Below are 20675 nucleotides of genomic sequence, written 5' to 3'. Positions count from 1 at the left end.
TAAGTGAGAGGAGTGAGATAGAGAGACAGACTCTCGCATATGCCCTGACCAAGATCTATCTGGCAACTCCCGTCTGGGGCTGATGCTTTGCCCATCTGGGGTCATGCTTGCAACTGAGCTATTTTTAGCACCTGAGGTAGAGGCTCCATGGCAGTGATAGTCAACCTGGTCCCTACCTCCCACTAGTGGGTGTTCCTGCTTTCATGGTGGGCAGTAGCGGAGCAACCAAAGTATAAATAAAAAGGTAGATTTAACTATATAGTAAGTTGTTTTATAAAGATTTATTCTGCCAAACTTAGCGAAAATCCAACATAAAGTACTTGGTAAGTAATTATTATTATATGCTTTAACTTGCTGTAACTCTGCTTTATACATTTTATAAAGTAAAGTTACTTCCCTACTTTATAAATCACCATTACTGTGGAACCAGTGAGTGGTTAGGAAATTTTACTACTAACAGAGATAATACAAAAGTGGGCGGTAGGTATAAAAAGGTTGACTACCCCTGCTCCATGGAGCCATCCTCAGTGCCTGGGGCCAATGCTTTCAAACCAATCGAGCCATGGCTGTCGCAGAGGAAGAGAGAGAGAGAGAGAGAAGGGGAAAGAGAAGGGGTGGAGAAGCAGATGGTCGCTTTTCCTATGTGCCCTGACCAGGAATAGAACCTGGGATTTCCACACACCAGGCTGACACTCCACCACTGAGCCAACTGACCAGGGCCAAAAGAGAAATTTTTAGTAAATCGTAACTCTGGTTCAATATCATAAAATTTGTAATGTGTTTTTGATGTTTTGATCAATTATGTTGGAATAATTATGATCATTTCAGTCATTTATTTTTGATACTTAAATATGTTCTCAGAAAATCTATAAACCTTTTTTAAATTTAAATTTATATATTTTCATGGCAGAGAAATATGATATGGTAATCAATATAAACCACTCAAGCCTAAATTATATCACGTTAAGATAAATTATGTGGGAGAAGAGGTATAGAAATAAAAATGCAAGAGGAAAAATGACCAATGTAAAATTCCTATTTTCAAAGTCTATTTCTGTATTTTTTAAGTGGTTATATATCAATTTACTTATAGTATTTAGATACCATTGGATATCCAAGACTAGTGGAACAGTTATATTTTTTAATGTTAGTATCCTTATATATGGGAAAATATATACTTTGTAACTACTTAAACCTATTAAAAATTTAGTTATTGTTAAAATATGAAATTACTGTATCAGATATGTAAGTAAGTGTTTGAAGCTGACTGGTCCACAGCATTTTCGATGCTGCACTGAGTCTTCAAGAAATACTCTGCATTTATGGAAATTCCCATCGAATCTAATTGAAGATGGTGCCCTTTGTTCAATAGGATGGTCTGACACCGCTGCACTGTGGAGCAAGGAGTGGACATGAGCAGGTGGTGGAAATGCTGCTTGACCGAGCTGCCCCCATTCTTTCAAAAACTAAGGTAATTTCTTCCTAGGTTTAGGGGCATTAGATGATTTAGTTTTGAATCCCTTTACTGTTTATTTAACCCAGCCTTTTGAATGACATAGAAAATGCCGTAGTTTCAGTTTAGCTATTAGAGTGGTTATATTCACCACATCTTTGGAAAACTTCAAAATCAGTTTGGGTTTATGAAGCCATTAGAAAGAATATACTCTACCAAAGAGCTATTTGTGTTTTTTATTTTGTTTTGTTTTTTAAGAAAGAGAGAGAGAAGAGTAGAAGAGAGGGGAGGACAGGAAACTGGAAGACAGGAAGATAGGAAGAAAGAGAGATGAGAAACATCAACTCTAATTGCAGCACCTTAGTTGTTCATTGACTGCTTCTCATACGTGCCTTGACTGGAGGGCTCCAGCTGAGCCACTGCCTCTTGCTCAGCCAGTGACCTTGACCTTCAAGCCAGTGACCTTTGAGCTCAAGCCAGCGACCATGGGATCATGTCGAGGATCCCATGCTCAAGCCAGTGACCTTGGGGTTTTGAACCTGCTCTATCCCCTGTGCCACCACCACCCAGACAGTTTTTATTTTTTATTTATTTTTATTTTTTTACAGGGACAGAGAGAGAGAGTCAGAGAGAGGGATAGATAGGGACAGACAGGAATGGAGAGAGATGAGAAGCATCAATCATCAGTTTCTCGCTGTGACACCTTAGTTGTTCATTGATTGCTTTCTCATATGTGCCTTGACCACGGGCCTTCAGCAGACCGAGTAACCCCTTGCTCGAGCCAGCAACCTTGGGTCCAAGCTAGTGAACTTTTTGCTCAAGACAGATGAGCCCGTGCTTAAGCTGGCGACCTTGGGGTCTCGAACCTGGGTCTTCCGCATCCCAGTCCGATGCTCTATCCACTGCACCACTGCCTGGTCAGGCTATTTTTATTTTTATCAGATGCACTTAATGCTTGGTTTGACCCTATGAAATTTTCATAGCTCAGAAATGATAGCTTGTTGGGGAAGGAAAAGACTGTAAGGTCTAGATTCTCTGGAGTTAGGGCGCTGGCTCGCTCTCCTCAGCCTCTTAGTTTATTTCTTGAGAGTTCATAGACTAGTAAAAAAGCCAAGAATGCCATTAGAGTGATAAAGAACAAAAACTTTGGAAAGATTGCACGTCGGCTGGTGCCACAGGAAAAGTTCATGTATCTGAAAATAACACATGAAGATGGCCCGAAAAAAATTGTTTTACCAAGTGTCTTCTAGATTTTTTCATGGTAAAACCATTTGACATTATATGAAAAAGAGAATATTTGTAAATAAATTTTGGAACTAGCTCATAATCACTACTATTTTTATTAATCAATGATTTTGGAAGCTCTACTAAGAGCCTTAATTTCTAAGCATTATCAAAACAACAAAATTACATACTACTTCAGTTTGCACCCTCTCAGTGTTTCTTACTCTAGTAGAGATGGACTCAGGGTTGAGGTGGTCTCAGCAGTTCCATCATTCATCTGAAATGCAGAGTTTAGATTGGCAAGCTGATAAGCTGATGGAGGTATTATCCTACAGAATTGAATAGTCACAGTTTTTTATTGTGTGTGATGACATCTGGGCCTCTGAGTACTTCTCATCTAAACCATATTTGTTCTTTTTCCTTTCACATAGTCCACATGTATCTTTGTACTTGCTGCTGTCTTCTCAGCCCCAGCATCTCTCTCTTTTTTTTTTTTTCTCATTGTGGCACTTTAGTTGTTCATTGATTGCTTTCTCATATGTGCCTTGACCATGGGGCTACAGCTGACCAAGTAATCCCTTGCTCAAGCCAGTGACCTTGGGTCCATCAAACCAGATGAGCCTGCGTTCAAGCTGGCAACCTCAGGGTCTCGAACTTGAGTCCTCTACATCCCAGCCCGACACTCTATCCACTGCACTACCGCTTGGTCAGGCTCATCCCCAGCATCTCTTGCTGAACAATTGTAACAGCTTCACTACTGGTTCCCTATTTTCCTCCTGGCTTCTTTACATTCCACTTCCCACCTGGCATTCAGAGTGGCCGCATGAACTGTCAACCAAATCCTGTCAGCCTCCTGCCTAAAAACCCTCTGATTAATTCCCATTGATCTCTTTAAAATTAATTTTTTTATCCAAGCAATAAAGGCAGAGTTAAAAATCATATCGTTGTCTCATCTTTTTTTCCTACTGTTCATCTTGTTATCTATAGTTTATTTTTCTGAGAAATCTTGTTTTTTCCTTCTATACTTTTAATATTTAAGAACATTTTCTTATTCCATGATAGCTTCTTTTTTTCTTGATAGCTTCTTTTCTTAAAGCAACCAGTTCTTGTTTTATTGATATAAGATTTTATATTACCTCTATGAGGACATTCAAGATAAATTTTCTTTAATGTAATTTTTTCTGCCTCTCGTGTGTCCATAATTCCTCAGAATTCCTATGTTTTTCTTTGTTGGCTTTGGCTCACTCTTCCATGTGGGGATTTCCCGTGAATGTCTGTAGACCCATTAGTTAAGTGTCAGGCACTGATATTTGAGTGGAAGCTCATGAGAGTTAAGCAGGGCCCCACTCAGGTGTGCCAGTGGTGGGAGCTTGCAGGGGTCCTCTAATGTCGGGGTTAGGTGTCCTTTTCTCTGGGAAGTTCAGCTTTTTTAGTCAAATCCTTCAACCTTTTGCAGTGTACACCTGTGTGAGTAATTTACAGCAGCAATTTTCAACCTTTTTCATCTCATGGCACAATATAAGCTAATTACAATATTTGGCAGCACACCAAAAAAATACATTTTTTGCCAGTCTGACCAAAAAAAATACGTATAATTTTGATTTATTCACATCAAACAGCTATTATGTTAGCTGTTGTCATCTTTTTATTTGACAATCTAAGGGAAAGCGGTCAGTGCCCCTGACTAAATAGTCAGATATTGCACATTTTAAGAATTCCTGCAGCAGCACACCAGTGTGCAGTGGCACGTTGGTTGAAAATCGCAGTCTACAGTAAGGAAAAAGAAAAGGGACTGTCAGTGTCCCTATCCTATATGCATATTATAATCATCACAGTGATAACTAAGTAGAGTGACTACTACATAACAGGATCTAAACACTTTACATAAATTCACCCATTTAATCCTCACAATAACCCTATAAGGTACTAATATTATTATTACATCCTTTTTATAGATTAGAAAACCGAGACCCCAAAAAATAAAGTAGTTTTCTCAAGACATCTCAGTTAGTGGCCAAGCAAGAATTTGAACCCAAGCAGCCCTACTCTCGATGCCATACAACACCTCTACTGTCCCTTTTTCCGTGAGCACCTGTTCAGTCCAGAGCCCTCACTACTCTCTGCTCTACCTGGGCCCCTGCATCCAGGATCCCGCTGGCTCACTGTCTCTAGAGACGAACCTTCTGGTTTCCTACAGATACAGGGACAGGCATTTGGCTTTGCTAGGCGAGAAGCGCCTAGTGACCCGACCTCTCTGTCCAGAGCGGGACCAATCCTGCTCTCAGCACTGAGCCTCCTCTTTACTTTGCAAGATACTGTGTATCCATACCCCCTGCCTTTAGGGCAGTATGAGGTAAATCAGGTGTCTTTATTATACCCAGTGATCTGAAGCCAGATCATTGAGCCTATTGTGTACATCTCTTCCCAGTTCCATATCCAGTGACTTTATGTTGATAGCTTGAATTTGGTCATTGTAGTACTCTTTATATCATGGAGATTGGCAGATACTGTCAATTGGTACTATCTATATCTATATCTATATTTATATCTATATCTATATATATTATGTATATATATATTATACACCAAGACATTTTTTTTCAAAGAGCTGCTGTTAAACATTTATCAGCATACCACTGATTATACCCCTCTACAAACACTTAGGTTTCAGCCTTCTCTCTGCTGCGTAAATCAATGCAGTTATATCCTCTTCATATTTCAGAACTTGTGGACATTGCCCATCTCATTTCGTTTCGTGGTATGTAGGTGTACATGCACGCATGCGAACAAGCCCTTGTGGATTTTACCTTTTAAATTCCTTTAATGTTTTTGGTAGCATTTGGGAAAGGATGAGTAAACATGTCACATCTACCACATTAACCCGCAAGTTTCCCCGTGTGCTGAGAATAAACGCGTTAGAAGAATCTGACCACCTATCTGCCTCATCTCCTCTTACGTGGCTCCTTATCATCTTTCAGACAACTAGCCTTATTCTGCTTCCTGTTTGTTCTCATTTCCTCTTCTCTCAGGCTTAACTCCCTCAGCTTGTCCCAGATCTCTGCCATCTCCACTTGTGTTTTCAACTCAAATGACTTCTTCTTAGCCTTTGTGCTCTCTCACTTCTCTCTTTTATTAAAAGGAAAACAAGAACTTTGATTTACTCAGTAGGTTACCCCAAGCACCTAAATCAGTGCCTAACCCACATGGCAGACCTTCAATAAATATTTGTTAAATGACTATTAAGGCCATCTGCCTAATACTTCAAGACCTTCCTCTTTCTGAGCTAAGAAAGCCCATCATAATGGATCCATATTTTTAGCCTGACAAAGGTGCCACGGGCAGTAAGACTCCTGTCCATAAGGCAAATGATCTTTACGGTCTTCTTTTCCTTCCCCAGTGACCTGTTACCCACCACATATCGTATTTTATATATCATTAAACCATTTTCTTCTTTTATCGACCGCTGCTTTGCTTTTCTCCTCTCACTGAGTCACTTGTTCTCTCAGATTTTGTTTGTTTGTTTGTTTACTTCATGTTTTCCTCAAAGATTGTATCAAAACATAAAGCAAAGGAATGTTTTGCCAGGAAATAAATGAGTGCATATGCTCAGTTGGGGTGGCAGTGTTGCATATGAGATATTTTCCCATTCCTTTTTTGCTCCGTAGTTTCTACTTTGGTTCAGAACGTTCACAAGGAATTTTTTAGGCAGAAATATCCCGGTTGCCTGATATGAGCTGAAGTCTTTCAGTTTACACAAATATTTACTGAGCTTTTTCTATGTATGCAAGGCTCTCTGCTGGCCAGTGTGGGGAACTTACACCCATGAACCTCCTACTTTCAAGGAACGCATGTATGTGACAGTGAGGGAATGGTACCCTGAGAGTAGTCAAGGGAAGCCTTCATTTTTTTCTTTTCCTGAACTTCCGTTTTATGTTAGAGATAAATTAGGACAAATAACTTGGCCTAGAGGAATTCAGAAATCCTTGGTTTATCAGTGCATACTTCATGTCCATATTCTCAAAGTACACCGATTACCACTTTTTGGGAAACTGAGTTTTCTGTCACTGTTTTTCCGTCACTATTTATTCCTAAAATATGTTAAATGTTGTTATAGTAATTTATAGAGCCTTTCTTGATTATTGGATTTTCTAGCTATTTCCTAGGCTTCTCTAATTTGCCTACATATTTAAAGAAAGTATGCTCGGGAAGACTGACATTATTTTTTAATTTTTAAAATTTTAAATTACAGTTGACATACAACATTATATTAGTTTAAGACTAACATCTTAATAACTTCCTTGTTTTTGCCTTCATTAGGAAATGTACTGAATGCTAAGTGTCACTCTAACCTTTTTAAGTTTTTATTTACCTTTGAACCCATGCATGTCTCCTTTCTGCTCTTCAAATGCATCTTGACTCATTCCTATTGCAAGGAATTAACTGTATCATTAAACCCAGTTGATTTAAGCTAACTGAAGCAAACTTGAGCTAATGGCTTGGTCAGTTCCTTGCCTTTCCTCATCATAGACACATGGGGGCACCAAATTGATGGAAAATGAAAAAATTTCCTTTCTATATTGATAGGAGATAAAATGTGGTCTAAACAGACCTGTTTATTCGTTGCATGAATACAGTATTTAATATCATGTATTAGTAACTCATAAGGACAAAAATGAAAACAAGTCTAATGAATACCAGTCTATTCCTGCTTTTGTTTTATCCTTTTCAGTCTTAAAAATTATGAATTCTAATTCACTGGGAATGCAATAAATGGTGCGTTCACACTTTTAGTCCAAGTCACACTTTTTAAATCAGGAGACAAAACTAACCTAGAAAATTTGTTTTCTATTGATATAAGAAGTTGGAGGACTAGTTCTAATAGTGGCTGTAGTCCGAAACAGCTGTCAAAACCTTTTTAAAAAAATAGAAGGTATTTCCGTGTGAAAAACAGAGAAAAATAAGTTCATATTTGTACTGTATTTTGTATTTGGCACATTTCTGATTCAAAGGCAAACCTATAAACTCTGACTTGACTGTGTTCCAGAATGGATTGTCGCCACTGCACATGGCCACACAAGGGGACCACTTAAACTGCGTCCAGCTTCTCCTCCAGCATAATGTGCCTGTGGATGATGTCACCAATGACTACCTAACCGCCCTGCATGTGGCTGCTCACTGTGGCCATTACAAAGTCGCCAAGGTTCTGTTGGACAAGAAAGCGAACCCCAATGCCAAAGCCCTGGTGAGTGGCTCCGCGACAAGCCCAGACTGTGCTGTCTTGCTGTCAACATGCCCCTTCTGAACGTGAGGGCTTGCCTTTCAAGAGGTAGAAATGGGAGGTCTAATAAAATAAGATGTCCTTCTTTTTCAACTTTTTCAAATATCCTTCTGGGAAATCTATGAAACATTCTATTTCTGACATAAACAAGGCTTCATAGGGTTTAAATTGTTAACAGCGTTTCAGATTACCCTGGTGAATCTCTGATATAAATGAAACCGAAAGACTATACAACAATGAAAAGACTGGGGTAGTCAATCTTGTTCTACTGTAGATAAAGTTATAGTTCAGTGAATTAAAAGCTTTTTCTGTCAAAATGATTGAAAACTTTATCTTAAACATGAAAAGTCTAGGAATTTATGAGCTAAAATTTTATGTTAACCACGTAAGTCAATGAAATATTGCCTTGTCGCCTGCTTTTCTTTCTGACACAAATCTAAATTTTGGCCTAGTTTGTCATCTTAAGTCCTAAAACAACTAGCTATTTTAACACTTAGTGTTATAGTTTGGTTTTCTCAGCAAGATGGTGTTTGTTGTCTTAGAAAAAATAAATGGCCTTAATTTAGTAAGCTGTCTAAATTTAGTTCAGAATAAGCAACTATGTTTAGGAAAAAAATAAATCACCACATGCTAGTAAATACAAATGAATTCACTAGTAATTTTGAGGTGAAGGCTGTCATCCAATCATCCATTTCAGGAAGGGTCCCTGCTTCGGTCCAGCAGTGCAGGCGCCCTGGCTGAGTGGGTCATGCTGTGCTGGCTCTTGGGTTCTGAGTGGGCAGCAAAGAGTGGGCAGAGAGGAGCTCTTCAGACCCCAGGCAACTGCATGACCAGTGTAATTTTAACTAAGCTCTTTTTTTTTTTTAAATAATTTTATTTTTTTAATGGGGTGACATCAATAAATCAGGATACATATATTCAAAGATAAAAAGTCCAGGTTATCTTGTCGTTCATTTATGTAGCATACCCACCACCCAAAGTCAGATTGTCCTCTGTCACCTTCTATCTTGTTTTCTTTGTGCCCCTCCCTACCCCCTATCCCTCTCCCATTCCCCCCTCCCCCCGTAACCACCACACTCTTATCAATGTCTCTTAGTTTCACTATTATGTCCCACCTACATATGGAATAATACAGTTCCTGTTTTTTTCTGATTTACTTATTTCGCTTCGTATCATGTTATCAAGATCCCACCATTTTGCTGTAAATGTTCCGATGTCATCATTTCTTATGGCTGAGTAGTATTCCATAGTGTATATGTGCCACATCTTCTTTATCCAGTCATCTATTGATGGGCTTTTTGGTTATTTCCATGTCCTGGCCACTGTGAACAATGCTGCAATAAACATGGGGCTGCATGTGTCTTTACGTGTCAATGTTTCTGAGTTTTTGGGATATATACCCAGTAGAGGGATTGCTGGGTCATAAGGTTAACTAAGCTCTTTTATCAGAGCGTATTTCAAGAGCTGTTGACCTGCCCAGTCTATCAGACATATCTTTAAATTCTGAGAAGAAAAGAAAATAAATTAGCAATCATGACTCATTTTCCATACAGGGGGGAAAAAAAGCTTTAAAACAGGGCGTGGCTCACACTCTCATTTTCCTCTGACTGAAGATTTCACAACAGATGAAGGTTGTAGTTAGTCATCTTGGCATGGACTATGGCCAGGTAATTGGTCTCAGAATGTCCACAAACCACCTACAATGACTTTGCCCTAAGCTTTTATAGTGGACCCTGATATTTTGTAATTCTCAATGGCTACTATAATACGCTCCGTGGTCTTAATTATGAGGCAGTACAATTTGGTAGGTGAATTGTTGAAAAGTAGGTTCTTTTTTTTATCAGATTAAATATTAAACCAAATGGTCCAAATTTTGTTGGGCCGTTGAACTTTCTGCTTGCTTGGATTAAGCACTTGAATCTTAAAGCTGAAAGAAATGAAAACATTCCAATCTGGTCTTGCAGTCGCCCTAAAATGTAGCAGAGATGTCGGAATAGGCATTGGTGAAATTTTGGCTTTGAGGACAAGTGTCTGGGCCAGCTGTTTTCAGTCTGTTTGAAATAAGGCAGAGAAGGGATATATTATTTGGAAGTATAAATTCCAAAATAAAAGAATCTAAAGAATCAGCATGACTATTTTGTATCAGCTCCCAGGGATTGTGACAAAAATATTCACCATTACCAGGGCACTGTGGGTTCCTAGGACCAGCTAGGCTTCCTGTGCCTCCAGAAAATAATCTATATTCTCTTCTGCACTAGTTGTTACTGCTCATTTCCAAATCTTTAGCAAAGATATTTGACCACACACAGTGAAGTTGAATTTCAGTGGATATAGTCAAGTGTCTCTCTTTCTCCCTTGCAGAATGGCTTTACCCCTCTTCATATTGCCTGCAAAAAGAATCGAATTAAAGTAATGGAACTCCTCCTGAAACACGGAGCATCCATCCAAGCTGTAACTGAGGTGAGAGAAGTGGAATTTCTGCGTCCCCAGGTCCTGAAAGTACAGCATCAGCAGCCAGATTCCAGTGTCGTCTCTGATGACCAGAGAGTTTTGCTACCTGTGATTGACCCAGACAATACTCTGAGCCTTTTCCCTAAGGGGCTGCCAGCCCAGAGGAAAGCAGACAAGAGTGTGGGTGGGTCAGTGCAGATGCAGCACCGTGACTAGAGTCATAACCCCAAACACAGACTTCACGCTCCACGGGCAGTGAGTTCGTCACTGAAAGCACGGTTTATATGAAATCTTATAATGCCGTGCTTCAGCTGGGGGCAGTTTTTCACCTCTCCCCCCAGGACATTTGGCAGTGGTCTGAAGGTATTTTTAGTTGTCACAACTGGATGGTGCCACTGGCATCAAATGGATTAAGGCCAGAGATGCTACTAAACAGTTTACAGGCCAGCCTCCCGCAACAGAAAATTATCTGGCTCAGAATGTCAAATGTGCCAAGAATGAGAAAGCCCACACATTACAACCTGTGTGTGTGTGTAAACTGAGGATTACTTTCTATAAAAACTCAGAGTTAATGAGACTCAGATTTGCTAAAGTTAGTGAAGGGCTAGCTCTAGGTATCTTTTGCACAAACCAATACAAAACTCAGAAAAAAAAGACCCATGAGGGCTTAGCCTTCTACATAGCAAAGCAAGCATGGCATTTACCCTCCAGACCCATCCTGCCCCGCAATCCATCCTGGTACCCTGGTCTCTGTGGATCCTAGTCATCAGTACTTCCCTAGGCTGGACAGCCTTCTGTTCACCTCCGTGTCTCTGCACCCACCATGTGTCACACCCCCCCCTCTTTGCCAGGATAACCCTGCACATCCTTTAGGACCAAATCTGGGCCGTCTCCAGGAGACCTCCCCTCACCCCCTGGCCTGGGCTAGGAGCTACTCCCCAGGACCATCCCCTCCTCCTGTGCATATTTCCATCAGAGCACTCAGTCAGCTGATTTACTTAGGACCCAACCAGCGCCCTGATCTAGAAACGGCAGCTCCTTCCAGGCAGGTGTGAGTCTTACTGGTGATTATATGCCCACAATACCTAGCCCATAGGACATCATTCAGTAAAGGTTTGTTGCATGTGTCAATTACGACAACAGGATTTAAAGCAAACCTCAAAACTGAGGTCCCATCTAGTGATTGTTGCATTACCCCAGTCTCTGTAAATGAAATGCTTGCCTTGACTTGTAACACTCATAATTTTTAAAATACTAAATAATTGGAAATATTAATACTGATTTACTCTTTTATCAGCCTTATGGCTTCATGGTAGGCACCCTATTATTTTAGTTATAAAGTAATAAACTTATTCTTTGTGCATGACAGTCTTTTTTTTTTTTTAATTCTCAATGCGTGGCAGCCAGTGAGGGGAAGCTTCCACTGCCAGCTCAGAGCTCTGGAAAGTGGTTTAGACCAGCATGAGGGCTCTTCCTTGCACACATTTTAACCCCAACCCCCCCTCCCGCTGAAGGGAGAAAGGCTCCAAATTATAACACAATTTTCCTTTTCCCTATTTTTCTCAGTTTCCAGTATTTGAAGTCTGGGCAACCAGAATTTTTCCTCTTTTATCATAGAGAATTCCTTTTACTTTTTCAGGCATTTTTCAAATTTCTGTTGACATTGACCTCCTTCTCTAAAAAAACAAGTCAGCTTTTTCTAGTCATTTTAAATATTTTTACCAAATTAGGATGTTTATGCTATAAGTGGAATTATATTTTAAAAAATAAAAAATGGAATCATCTCATATAAAAAGCAGAAACGGTATAGGTTGTGTGGCTATATAGGCTTTGAGACAAACTTAAAAATTAAGGTCTAGTCTGGTGACCATTATAATATTTGTCTTAATTATATCACCTTAATTTATAAATTCATATTGTTAAAAACTAAATAATCGAGACTATTAATGCTGACTTGCTCATTTGTTGAAAGGGTGGCTATATATTAAGCTACATGCCCTTTAATGTAAAATATAATGAATTTATTCTGAGTGCATGGGAATGCTTTTTGAAGGCCAGAATAAGATTTGAAATAAAAGTCAACTTTTTACTAACACATTCTCCTGCCTCAGCCCCCCACCCCCACACAGTCATATGGGTAAGGAAGATTTAATAGCAAAGGGAGAAAACCTTCAAGTTATTTCTAAGCTGTTTTCATAGATCTATATAAAATGTGTGATATAAACCTTTCCTTTTGAATAGCTATGACATAGGTCATAAAACTTGCTTTATGGAAGTGATGATTATGCATTGATATATTTGCTTTATAGAATCTGTGTCATAGTGATGAATGTCTAGATGCTTCTCATCTGATCAATAAATGGGTTTTCTTAAATTGATGGGTGGATGGATGAACGGGTGGATGGCAGGAGGCAGATGGGTAGGCAGGCAGAGAAACCCTTTTGCAATAAGACAACAAACGGACATTTCTCTTTTTGTCCTCCAGTCGGGCCTTACCCCAATCCATGTTGCCGCCTTCATGGGGCATGTAAATATCGTATCACAGCTAATGCATCATGGAGCCTCACCGAACACCACCAACGTGGTAAGTTTCCTTTTAACGAAGAAGATCCAATTGTGAGAATTTAAGAAACTGCAAAGGTTGCTCTTACTCTACTTATTTTTGTTGTTGTTGTTATAAATAAAATAATTACAATTTTATTTGACTACTTAGAAGGAGAGATTTGAAAAGACCTGTGGTTTTCTTTACTTTGATGGTAAGATCCATTCAATCACTAGCTGGTTACTAATTGTTAGGACATATGGACTGTGTACATTACTGCTGGTTGTTATGCTTTTGAAAATAAGGCTTTTTCAGAGGGAGAGAATTTTGTTGTACAATAGAAGTATTGAGAAGTGTTGCATATTGCCTGACCAGGTATTGGCACAGTGGACAGAGCATTGGTCTGGGATGCTGAGGACCCAGGTTCAAAACCTTGAGGTCACTGGCTTGAGTGTGGGATTATAGAGATGACCCCAAGGTCACTGGCTTGAACCCAAGGTTGCTGGATTGAGCAAGGGGTCACTGGCTCTGCTGGAGCCCCCAGGTCAAGGCACATATGAAAGCAATCAATAAACAACTAAGGTGCTGCAACTATGAGTTGATGCTTCTTTACCTTTCTCCCTTCCTGTCTGTCCCTCTCTCCCTCTCTCACTTAAAAAAAAAAAGGTTCAGATGCTATCATTATTGTGATTTCAAGTCACTTCAGAGTAAGTTCCCTGTAGTGTGCTTGACCATGTATAGCAAACCCATGGAACTCAGTTCACAGATCAGATGGGGCTGTTTTCTCACACTAAACACTGCTGTGCAGAACCATAAGACTCGGCTTCAGGATAAATATAAGTGGAGTAACTAATCAACCTAGATCTGCAAGTAGCATTTGACATTATTTTATAGGATTTTAAGTTTGACATCACAGTAATATTAGCACACCTGACCTCAAGCATAAGAACACTAATTAGACTCATGAGTACCAAAGAAGTAAAATTAAACCAGGCACATTCTGGCATAGAAAGAGCATGCCATAGTTTACTGTACGCTGACCCAGACAGTGTGCCACCGACAAGGCTGTCTGCTAGCAGATGGCATCAGCACGTCAACAGATAGGACTAGACCAGCTTCTCAGCTGAAATGCCGCCTTTCTGGGTCCTGCCACCATGGAGAGGAGGTTGTCCTTCATACAGCGAACACTGGGTGATGCGATAAACTACGTCCTCGTGGCCTTTCCAGTAAACACAGGAGCAAGTTCTGTGTGGTATGTCTTCATTGCATATCACCTGTGGGAGAGAATATATTTGATTTTTGTGGTTTTGTTTCTATATATCCACGTCATTTATAATCTTTTCATTTTTGTTGTTATTTATAAATAATCTGAATTGAAGTCTCCTTGGTGAAATGGAGGGACAGGTGGCGGGAGTTCATTAGCAAAGAAAATGACCCCTTGGGATAATACTCAACAACTAGGATGCTGATCTGTTGAGAAAAAGCAGAGAACACAAACCAACAGCCAAAAACCAAGTCTGGTCCTCACATGTGTTTGTGTTGCCCAGGCAGCATTTTGGGTTGTTTTAGTTCTGATTTTGTGGTCAACAATGAAGTGTCCATAAGTCTCCAGACTGCCACTCCTCTTGAATAGGAAGGTGTAGCATCACAGCCACTACAACAGGGGTCAGACCGCGGCTGCCTCCCTCGGCAGGGCCTGGGCTCTTCTCCTGAGCACTCTCCACCCGCCCTCGTCAGTCACCTACCCTCCTCAGCCCCAGTGAGCACTTCCCTTTCAACCCTCAATGAGACCACGTTGAAATCATTGACCAACCCTTCTGCTGCTGTTGATGACTGGGCTCTCTAGGGTTGCACCAAAGTCCTTCCATCATGAATCAGGTGCCTCTGAAATTCTTGTGTATTTGTTTTCTCCCAGTATTTTCTTGTGTATTTTCTTTCTCTCCCGGTTTTCAATAAGGAAGTGCTTTGGGACTTTTTTTAATTATTTAAAAAATAAAGCCTACATCATAAGCTTCATGCAAGTAAAACATGCCGTTCTTCTTCAGAGCTGCAATTAATTTACTCTGACTCCTTCCTGTTCCCCAGAGAGGAGAAACAGCGCTCCACATGGCTGCTCGGTCCGGCCAAGCAGAAGTCGTGCGGTATCTGGTGCAAGACGGAGCTCAGGTGGAAGCGAAAGCTAAGGTCTGTGCAATGCATGAGAGCATCTGCCGTGGAGGGAGAATCCCCTGGTTTTAATAAAACCTTTAAATAGATGCACACTGCCTTCCAAGAATACGTTTTTAAAGTAGTGCACAACCTCAGGGCCTGGCCTGTGGTGGCGCAGTGGATAAAGCGTCGACCTAGAATGCCGAGGTTGCCGGTTCGAACCCAGGGCTTGTCTGGTCAAGGCACATATGGAAGTTGATACTTCCTGCTCTTCCCCCTGTTCTCTCTATCTCTTTCCTCTCTCTCTCTCTCTCTCTCTCTCTCTCTCTCTCTCTCTCTTTCTCTCTCTCCAATGAAAATGAATAAATGAATAAAATAGTGAACAACCTCCAGTGGAAAAAGTCTCTACCCAAGTGATACTATAAGAAATCCCTTTCCTGCACATCTGTCCATTCAGTTATTTAACAGAATTAAATAGAGCAGGCACTTTGTGCCAGAAAGAACTTGGTGTCCTTGGCACATTGCTGGTCCTGAACAGATTAGGAAACAAACCTAGACTCGGTTCAGAGTTCTTTGCACTCTCTGGAGAGGGCCCATGCACAGAGCTTCTAGAATGAGCACCGTTTGGAGCATAACTGAGGTCTTATGGTTGACTTGCATGTCAGCTATCACAGCCGCACAAGGAAAAAGGAAGTTCTTACTTTTTCTCTACAAGTTGGAAACCATAAACTGAGATTCAGATCACAGTTGCCTCAGGGATCTGCCTTTACATAGAGAAGGAACTTCACGGTTAAATTTGAATGTTTCATTCTCTGCCTGGTGTTTAGCCTCCAGAAGAAACTGACTTATCTGTCATTGTTTGGGGTGTGTAGTTGGTCTGGTTTATCAAAATGGCAGTTCAGGTCAGGAATTGTCAGTAACCGCGTAAATGCCTTAATCATTTACCTTTAACCTACAATAAGTAAGTATATATTTATTTGCTATTTATTTATGTGATCTGTAGTTTCTTAGTTTTGGGTTGAGAGGACACAGATATTTGTGAAGCTGTATAAGTACTGGATACTTCTCACCTTTAATAATTTTCTCAGTGTGTTCAGCTGCTCATCCTTATCTAATTGGATATTAATTGGTTTTTAGCAACATGTATCAAGGCTTCTCAAGGCTTTCCAAAGCTTTCAACTCAGTATTCTTAGGGGAAATAAAACGTTTCCTTCCATACTCATGTTTTACCTGTTACCATATTATTTATTATATTGTCAAAGTAATTAGTGCAAATATAGTACATATTGGTAAAATAACTAGTGCAAACATACCGCTGTGGGAATGTACACACCTAAGTCTTTGTAAGCATGAAATCTGCGGTTGGGTACAAAAGTTGTGACATTCTAAGCAGCAGACCGTAAACCTGGAGTGTCCAATGTACTGTGGTGCCACACGTAGGACTTTCTAAAGGCTCTAGAAACAAGTCCGCAAACTTTTTCCATAAAGGGCCTAATAGTTCAGGTTTGAGGGACATACCATTGCTGTCACAGCTGCTCAATTCTACCACTGTGGAGAAAAGACAGCCACAGAAATGGACATAAATGTGTCCCAATAAAACTTTATTTACAAACACAGCTGGCAGTTGTATTTGGCCCCTGGATTATAGTTTTCTGACCTTTGATCTTGATGATGTTGGTTAATCCACTTCATCAGTAAAGTGGAGTAGTTGAGAGAGACTGTACTCTACCATGGATTATAAGAAACCTTACTTTTATGAGTGTTATTCCTTATCAAGCTTTGTGTCGAAGGAATGGTTCTACCCACAAACTGAAATTGAGGATAGGATTTACAGTTATCAGTTTGTTAAGGAGAGAGCATGTAGCATGGTTAAGGCCTGAATTCCTCAGTCAGACTGCCTGGGCTTGAGCCTTGGTCCACCATTTACTAGCTGTGTAACATCAGTCAGGTTAATTATCAGTTCTGTGCCACATTTCCTTTTCTAGCTCCTTCATATAGAAAATGTGGTGGCGCAGTGGATAAAGCCTCGACCTGGAATGCTGAGGTCGCAGGTTTGAAACCCTGGGCTTGCCTGGTCAAGGCACATATGGGAGTTGATGCTTCCTGCTCTTCCCCACCTTCTCTCTCTCTCTCTCCTCTCTGAAATGAATAAATAATAAATAAATAAAAATAAAATAAAATGAGAATTAGTGATAGTTGCAATTCACAGGACTGTTGTGATAATTAAAGAAGTTATGCAGATGGAGTAATTAGAACAGCCTGGGACACGCAGGTGCTCAGTACATGTTTAGTGGTGGTGGCAGCAGAGTTCTAGGAAGTTTCCTTTTGTCAACTCTCTTTTATTTCCATTTTCTATTTCTTTTTCTATTTATCTTTTTCTCTTCTTCTTTGTGTTATCTCCCCTAACTTTTCTTGAACTTCCTGCTGATAATATAGTAGGGAATTTTTACCTTAACTTTCCAAAGCATTATCCTATGCTATACCCTCTTCTGTCTACCTTCCCTACATAAAGTATTTACCTGAACATTTTCTCATTTGAGTAGAAGATTTCTCTCTAGAGCAGCGGTTCTCAACCTGTGGGTCGCGACCCCGGCGGGGGTCGAATGACCAAAACACAGGGGTCGCCTAAAGCCATTGGAAATACATATTTTATTTAAAAATGTATTGTATAATAAATATGTACTTTCCGATGGCTTTAGGCGACCCCTGTGTTTTGGTCATTCGACCCCCGCCGGGGTCGCGACCCACAGGTTGAGAACCGCTGCTCTAGAGGACCACCACAAGGCATCTTTGGGCAAGTGAGGAATAGATCCTCCCACGTGGGGATAAGAACCTAAGTGTGCAAGACTTAGTGAGTATCTCATGCCTTTGGGTAAATTGTTTAAGGTACCCTTCCACTCAAGGCAGATGCAGCCTATACCAGGATATAAAACCTGGCAGACAGAGGGTCAGCTGGCTCTCAGCCCCCATCGGCCCTCTTGCCTGGGAGCTGTCTTGCTGGTATACCTGTGCAGCCCTGTGCTGCCTCCCTCCCTCTCAGCTTTTGGTGGAAGGAAAGCAACACCAATAAAACAATTCATTCTATATGTATGTATAAGAACTGGTAGAAGTATGATATCCCTCCCAGGTATTTAAGTTTGACTAGGATACATTCCCTTATCTCCCAAAAAAACAGTCATTGGACATAAAAAAAATTGATAAAGTGTGGCAGGTGGTAGTGGGGATAATTTGTACGTAGACCTGTCGTTCATACTTTCACAGTCAGAGTTAAGTATTGTAGAAGGGTTTTTAAGGAGCTTAGATCTACCATCTCTACCTTTATGAACCTTGAAGAAAAAGTAAAGGAGATTTTTTTTTTTTTAGTATTGAATAAAAGAGTTGAATTTAGCGTCGGATACCAAGCAGTTTGCTAAATGTTTCACAATCACACCATTGTTTTCTCAGCTAATCAGCTTGCTTTTCTGCCTTGCCATTTAGGATGACCAAACCCCTCTGCACATTTCTGCCCGATTAGGGAAGGCAGATATAGTACAACAGCTGTTGCAGCAAGGAGCGTCTCCAAATGCAGCCACGACTTCTGGGTACACCCCGCTCCACCTTTCAGCCCGAGAAGGGCATGAGGACGTAGCCGCATTTCTTTTAGATCACGGCGCATCTCTATCTATAACAACAAAGGTATGAAAGCAAGCCTTAGATTCCTGCTCTGTCCCTCAAAATACATCCTCCTTACAACTCCTGCTGTGTCCTCCAAAATATAGCCTCCCTACAATTCCCTTGTACCTATTCCCAGTAACGGGTACAAAGGCTATATATTGCCACTAATACTTGGGATCCCAGGGTAGTAATAATATGGCCAGCAAAGCCTTGGGGCGGGGGAGGTAATTTAAGGTATGTGTAAATTTGTGTGTGTCTGGCTTGTCTGTTTTAAGCTTCTCAGTACATTACCTTCTAATGAAAACTTACTAATATCTAGAATCAGGATTTCTTGCATGTTATTTGATAGACTTAAACGATGGTTTAAAAACACAGCCAGAGATTTCTCTGGCTAAGGCCACATATACAAACTGCATTATCAAAGCTCAGTTGGTTGATACTTTTATAATACTTTCAAATCAGGATGGCAGTTTTTCTTGGGTTCGTTTTGTTTATTGTTTCTTTTATTACTATTGTCTGATTTTTGGTGGTTGTTTTTTTTTATGTCAACCTGATGCCTTAGATGGTAACATTCCACACAATTGATCTGCAGATGCAGAATATGTAATTTAGAGCTCATGTTCCTTATGATACTATGTAAACCTTGCAAGTGTGATAGGAAGATGAATTGGCCTATGGCATATCTTAGATAGAAATGTTGTTGCATCCCTTATTGCAGAGAATAAGAGAGGAGACCTATAATCAGTGCACAAGATATTAACAATAATTACAAATACTTGGCAAACTATCTGGAAAAAAAATGGTGACTACCTCAAACTTCATCCCTTGTCACTCTTTAGGTTCTTTAGCAGAGTTGAGATGTAAGCTCCTGATTTCACTCAGTGTATGAAACAGACTAATGAGTTGTGGGTATTGAGTGCCCCAGCCTTCCACCAGCCCAGCTGCACACTGGCTCTAGTTGACTATAAATCTGATGAGGTCAAATGTGTTGAGGACCCTGCGGACCTGTCTCGTACTTGAGACCCTCCCTAATGGTGCTTGCTGACTGACTACTTGATACTCAGATCCTTGTAGGAGTTGAGAGCGAGCGAGATTAGCTGCTTAACCTCAGTGTCCAACTCTACATATTATTGGGCTAGAACCATGTGTTATTTTTCAGTTTACTGGTGGTGCCTAAGGTATGAGAATCTCTGGCTTCTGCTCTTAAAGATTGGAACAAACACAAAGATATGTTTATGCACGTGAAAATAGCAAAAGAGGAAGGGAAAGTCTCCAGACTTGCTCTGGGGGTACCTTAGCCTGCCAAACCCAAAGTGCACCTGGAATCTGGAATCTATTCTTCCTACAACATGAAATCCCAAAATGGCCCTAGAATAAACCCCAGATCTAGTTCCCCAAGTTCATCATACTTAGAAGACCAATTAGTCCCAGCATTAGTGGACTATTGGGGCCCAATCAGCAGACAGAGAAAAGTCTAAAATCCTGCTCTTCCTTGTTAGTAAGAGGACTCTTACCAACTTTTATGTACCAGTCTTGGTTCTAAATGCTGGCTTAACTGCTCTTCATTGTTAGACTAATTCATCAGTTCCAGAAAAGTGAAGCCTTTGTGTCATTTCTACCATTCATTATTTTTGTGTTTCCTTTTTCAGAAAGGATTTACTCCCCTTCATGTGGCAGCAAAATATGGGAAGCTTGAAGTAGCCAATCTCCTGCTGCAGAAGAGTGCGTCTCCAGATGCTGCTGGGAAGGTAGGGGGTCCGCAGCCACCCTGTGGAACAGGCCGCTTCCATGGTAACAAACCGAGCACTTGCTAATATTCACCAACAGCCACCTAAATTATAACCAAACTATGTATATATTTAAGTCTCATAGGACGAAGAGCATTTCGGAAATAGAAGGCAAATGCCGGGGTCCAAGTGTTGTGA

At 40.5% G+C, this 20675-nt stretch overlaps 1 protein-coding gene across 22 annotated transcripts in view; it reads left to right on the top strand.

Annotated features, from left to right (window-relative positions):
* ANK3 (ankyrin 3) overlaps positions 1-20675 on the top strand; it is a 745841-nt gene that overhangs the window by 564498 nt on the left and 160668 nt on the right. For all 22 annotated transcript variants that reach the window (XM_066242002.1, XM_066242003.1, XM_066242004.1 and 19 more), the window contains 7 exons: positions 1373-1471; positions 7722-7919; positions 10317-10415; positions 12892-12990; positions 15034-15132; positions 18574-18771; positions 20400-20498. In XM_066242002.1, the coding sequence (XP_066098099.1) occupies positions 1373-1471; positions 7722-7919; positions 10317-10415; positions 12892-12990; positions 15034-15132; positions 18574-18771; positions 20400-20498 (891 nt within the window). The remainder of the gene's footprint in view (positions 1-1372; positions 1472-7721; positions 7920-10316; positions 10416-12891; positions 12991-15033; positions 15133-18573; positions 18772-20399; positions 20499-20675) is intronic.

This window comes from Saccopteryx bilineata, chromosome 9 (genome assembly GCF_036850765.1).
Source record: "Saccopteryx bilineata isolate mSacBil1 chromosome 9, mSacBil1_pri_phased_curated, whole genome shotgun sequence".
In the NCBI taxonomy this organism is placed as follows: Eukaryota; Metazoa; Chordata; class Mammalia; order Chiroptera; family Emballonuridae; genus Saccopteryx; species Saccopteryx bilineata.
This window is presented reverse-complemented; position numbering and strand designations above follow the sequence as displayed.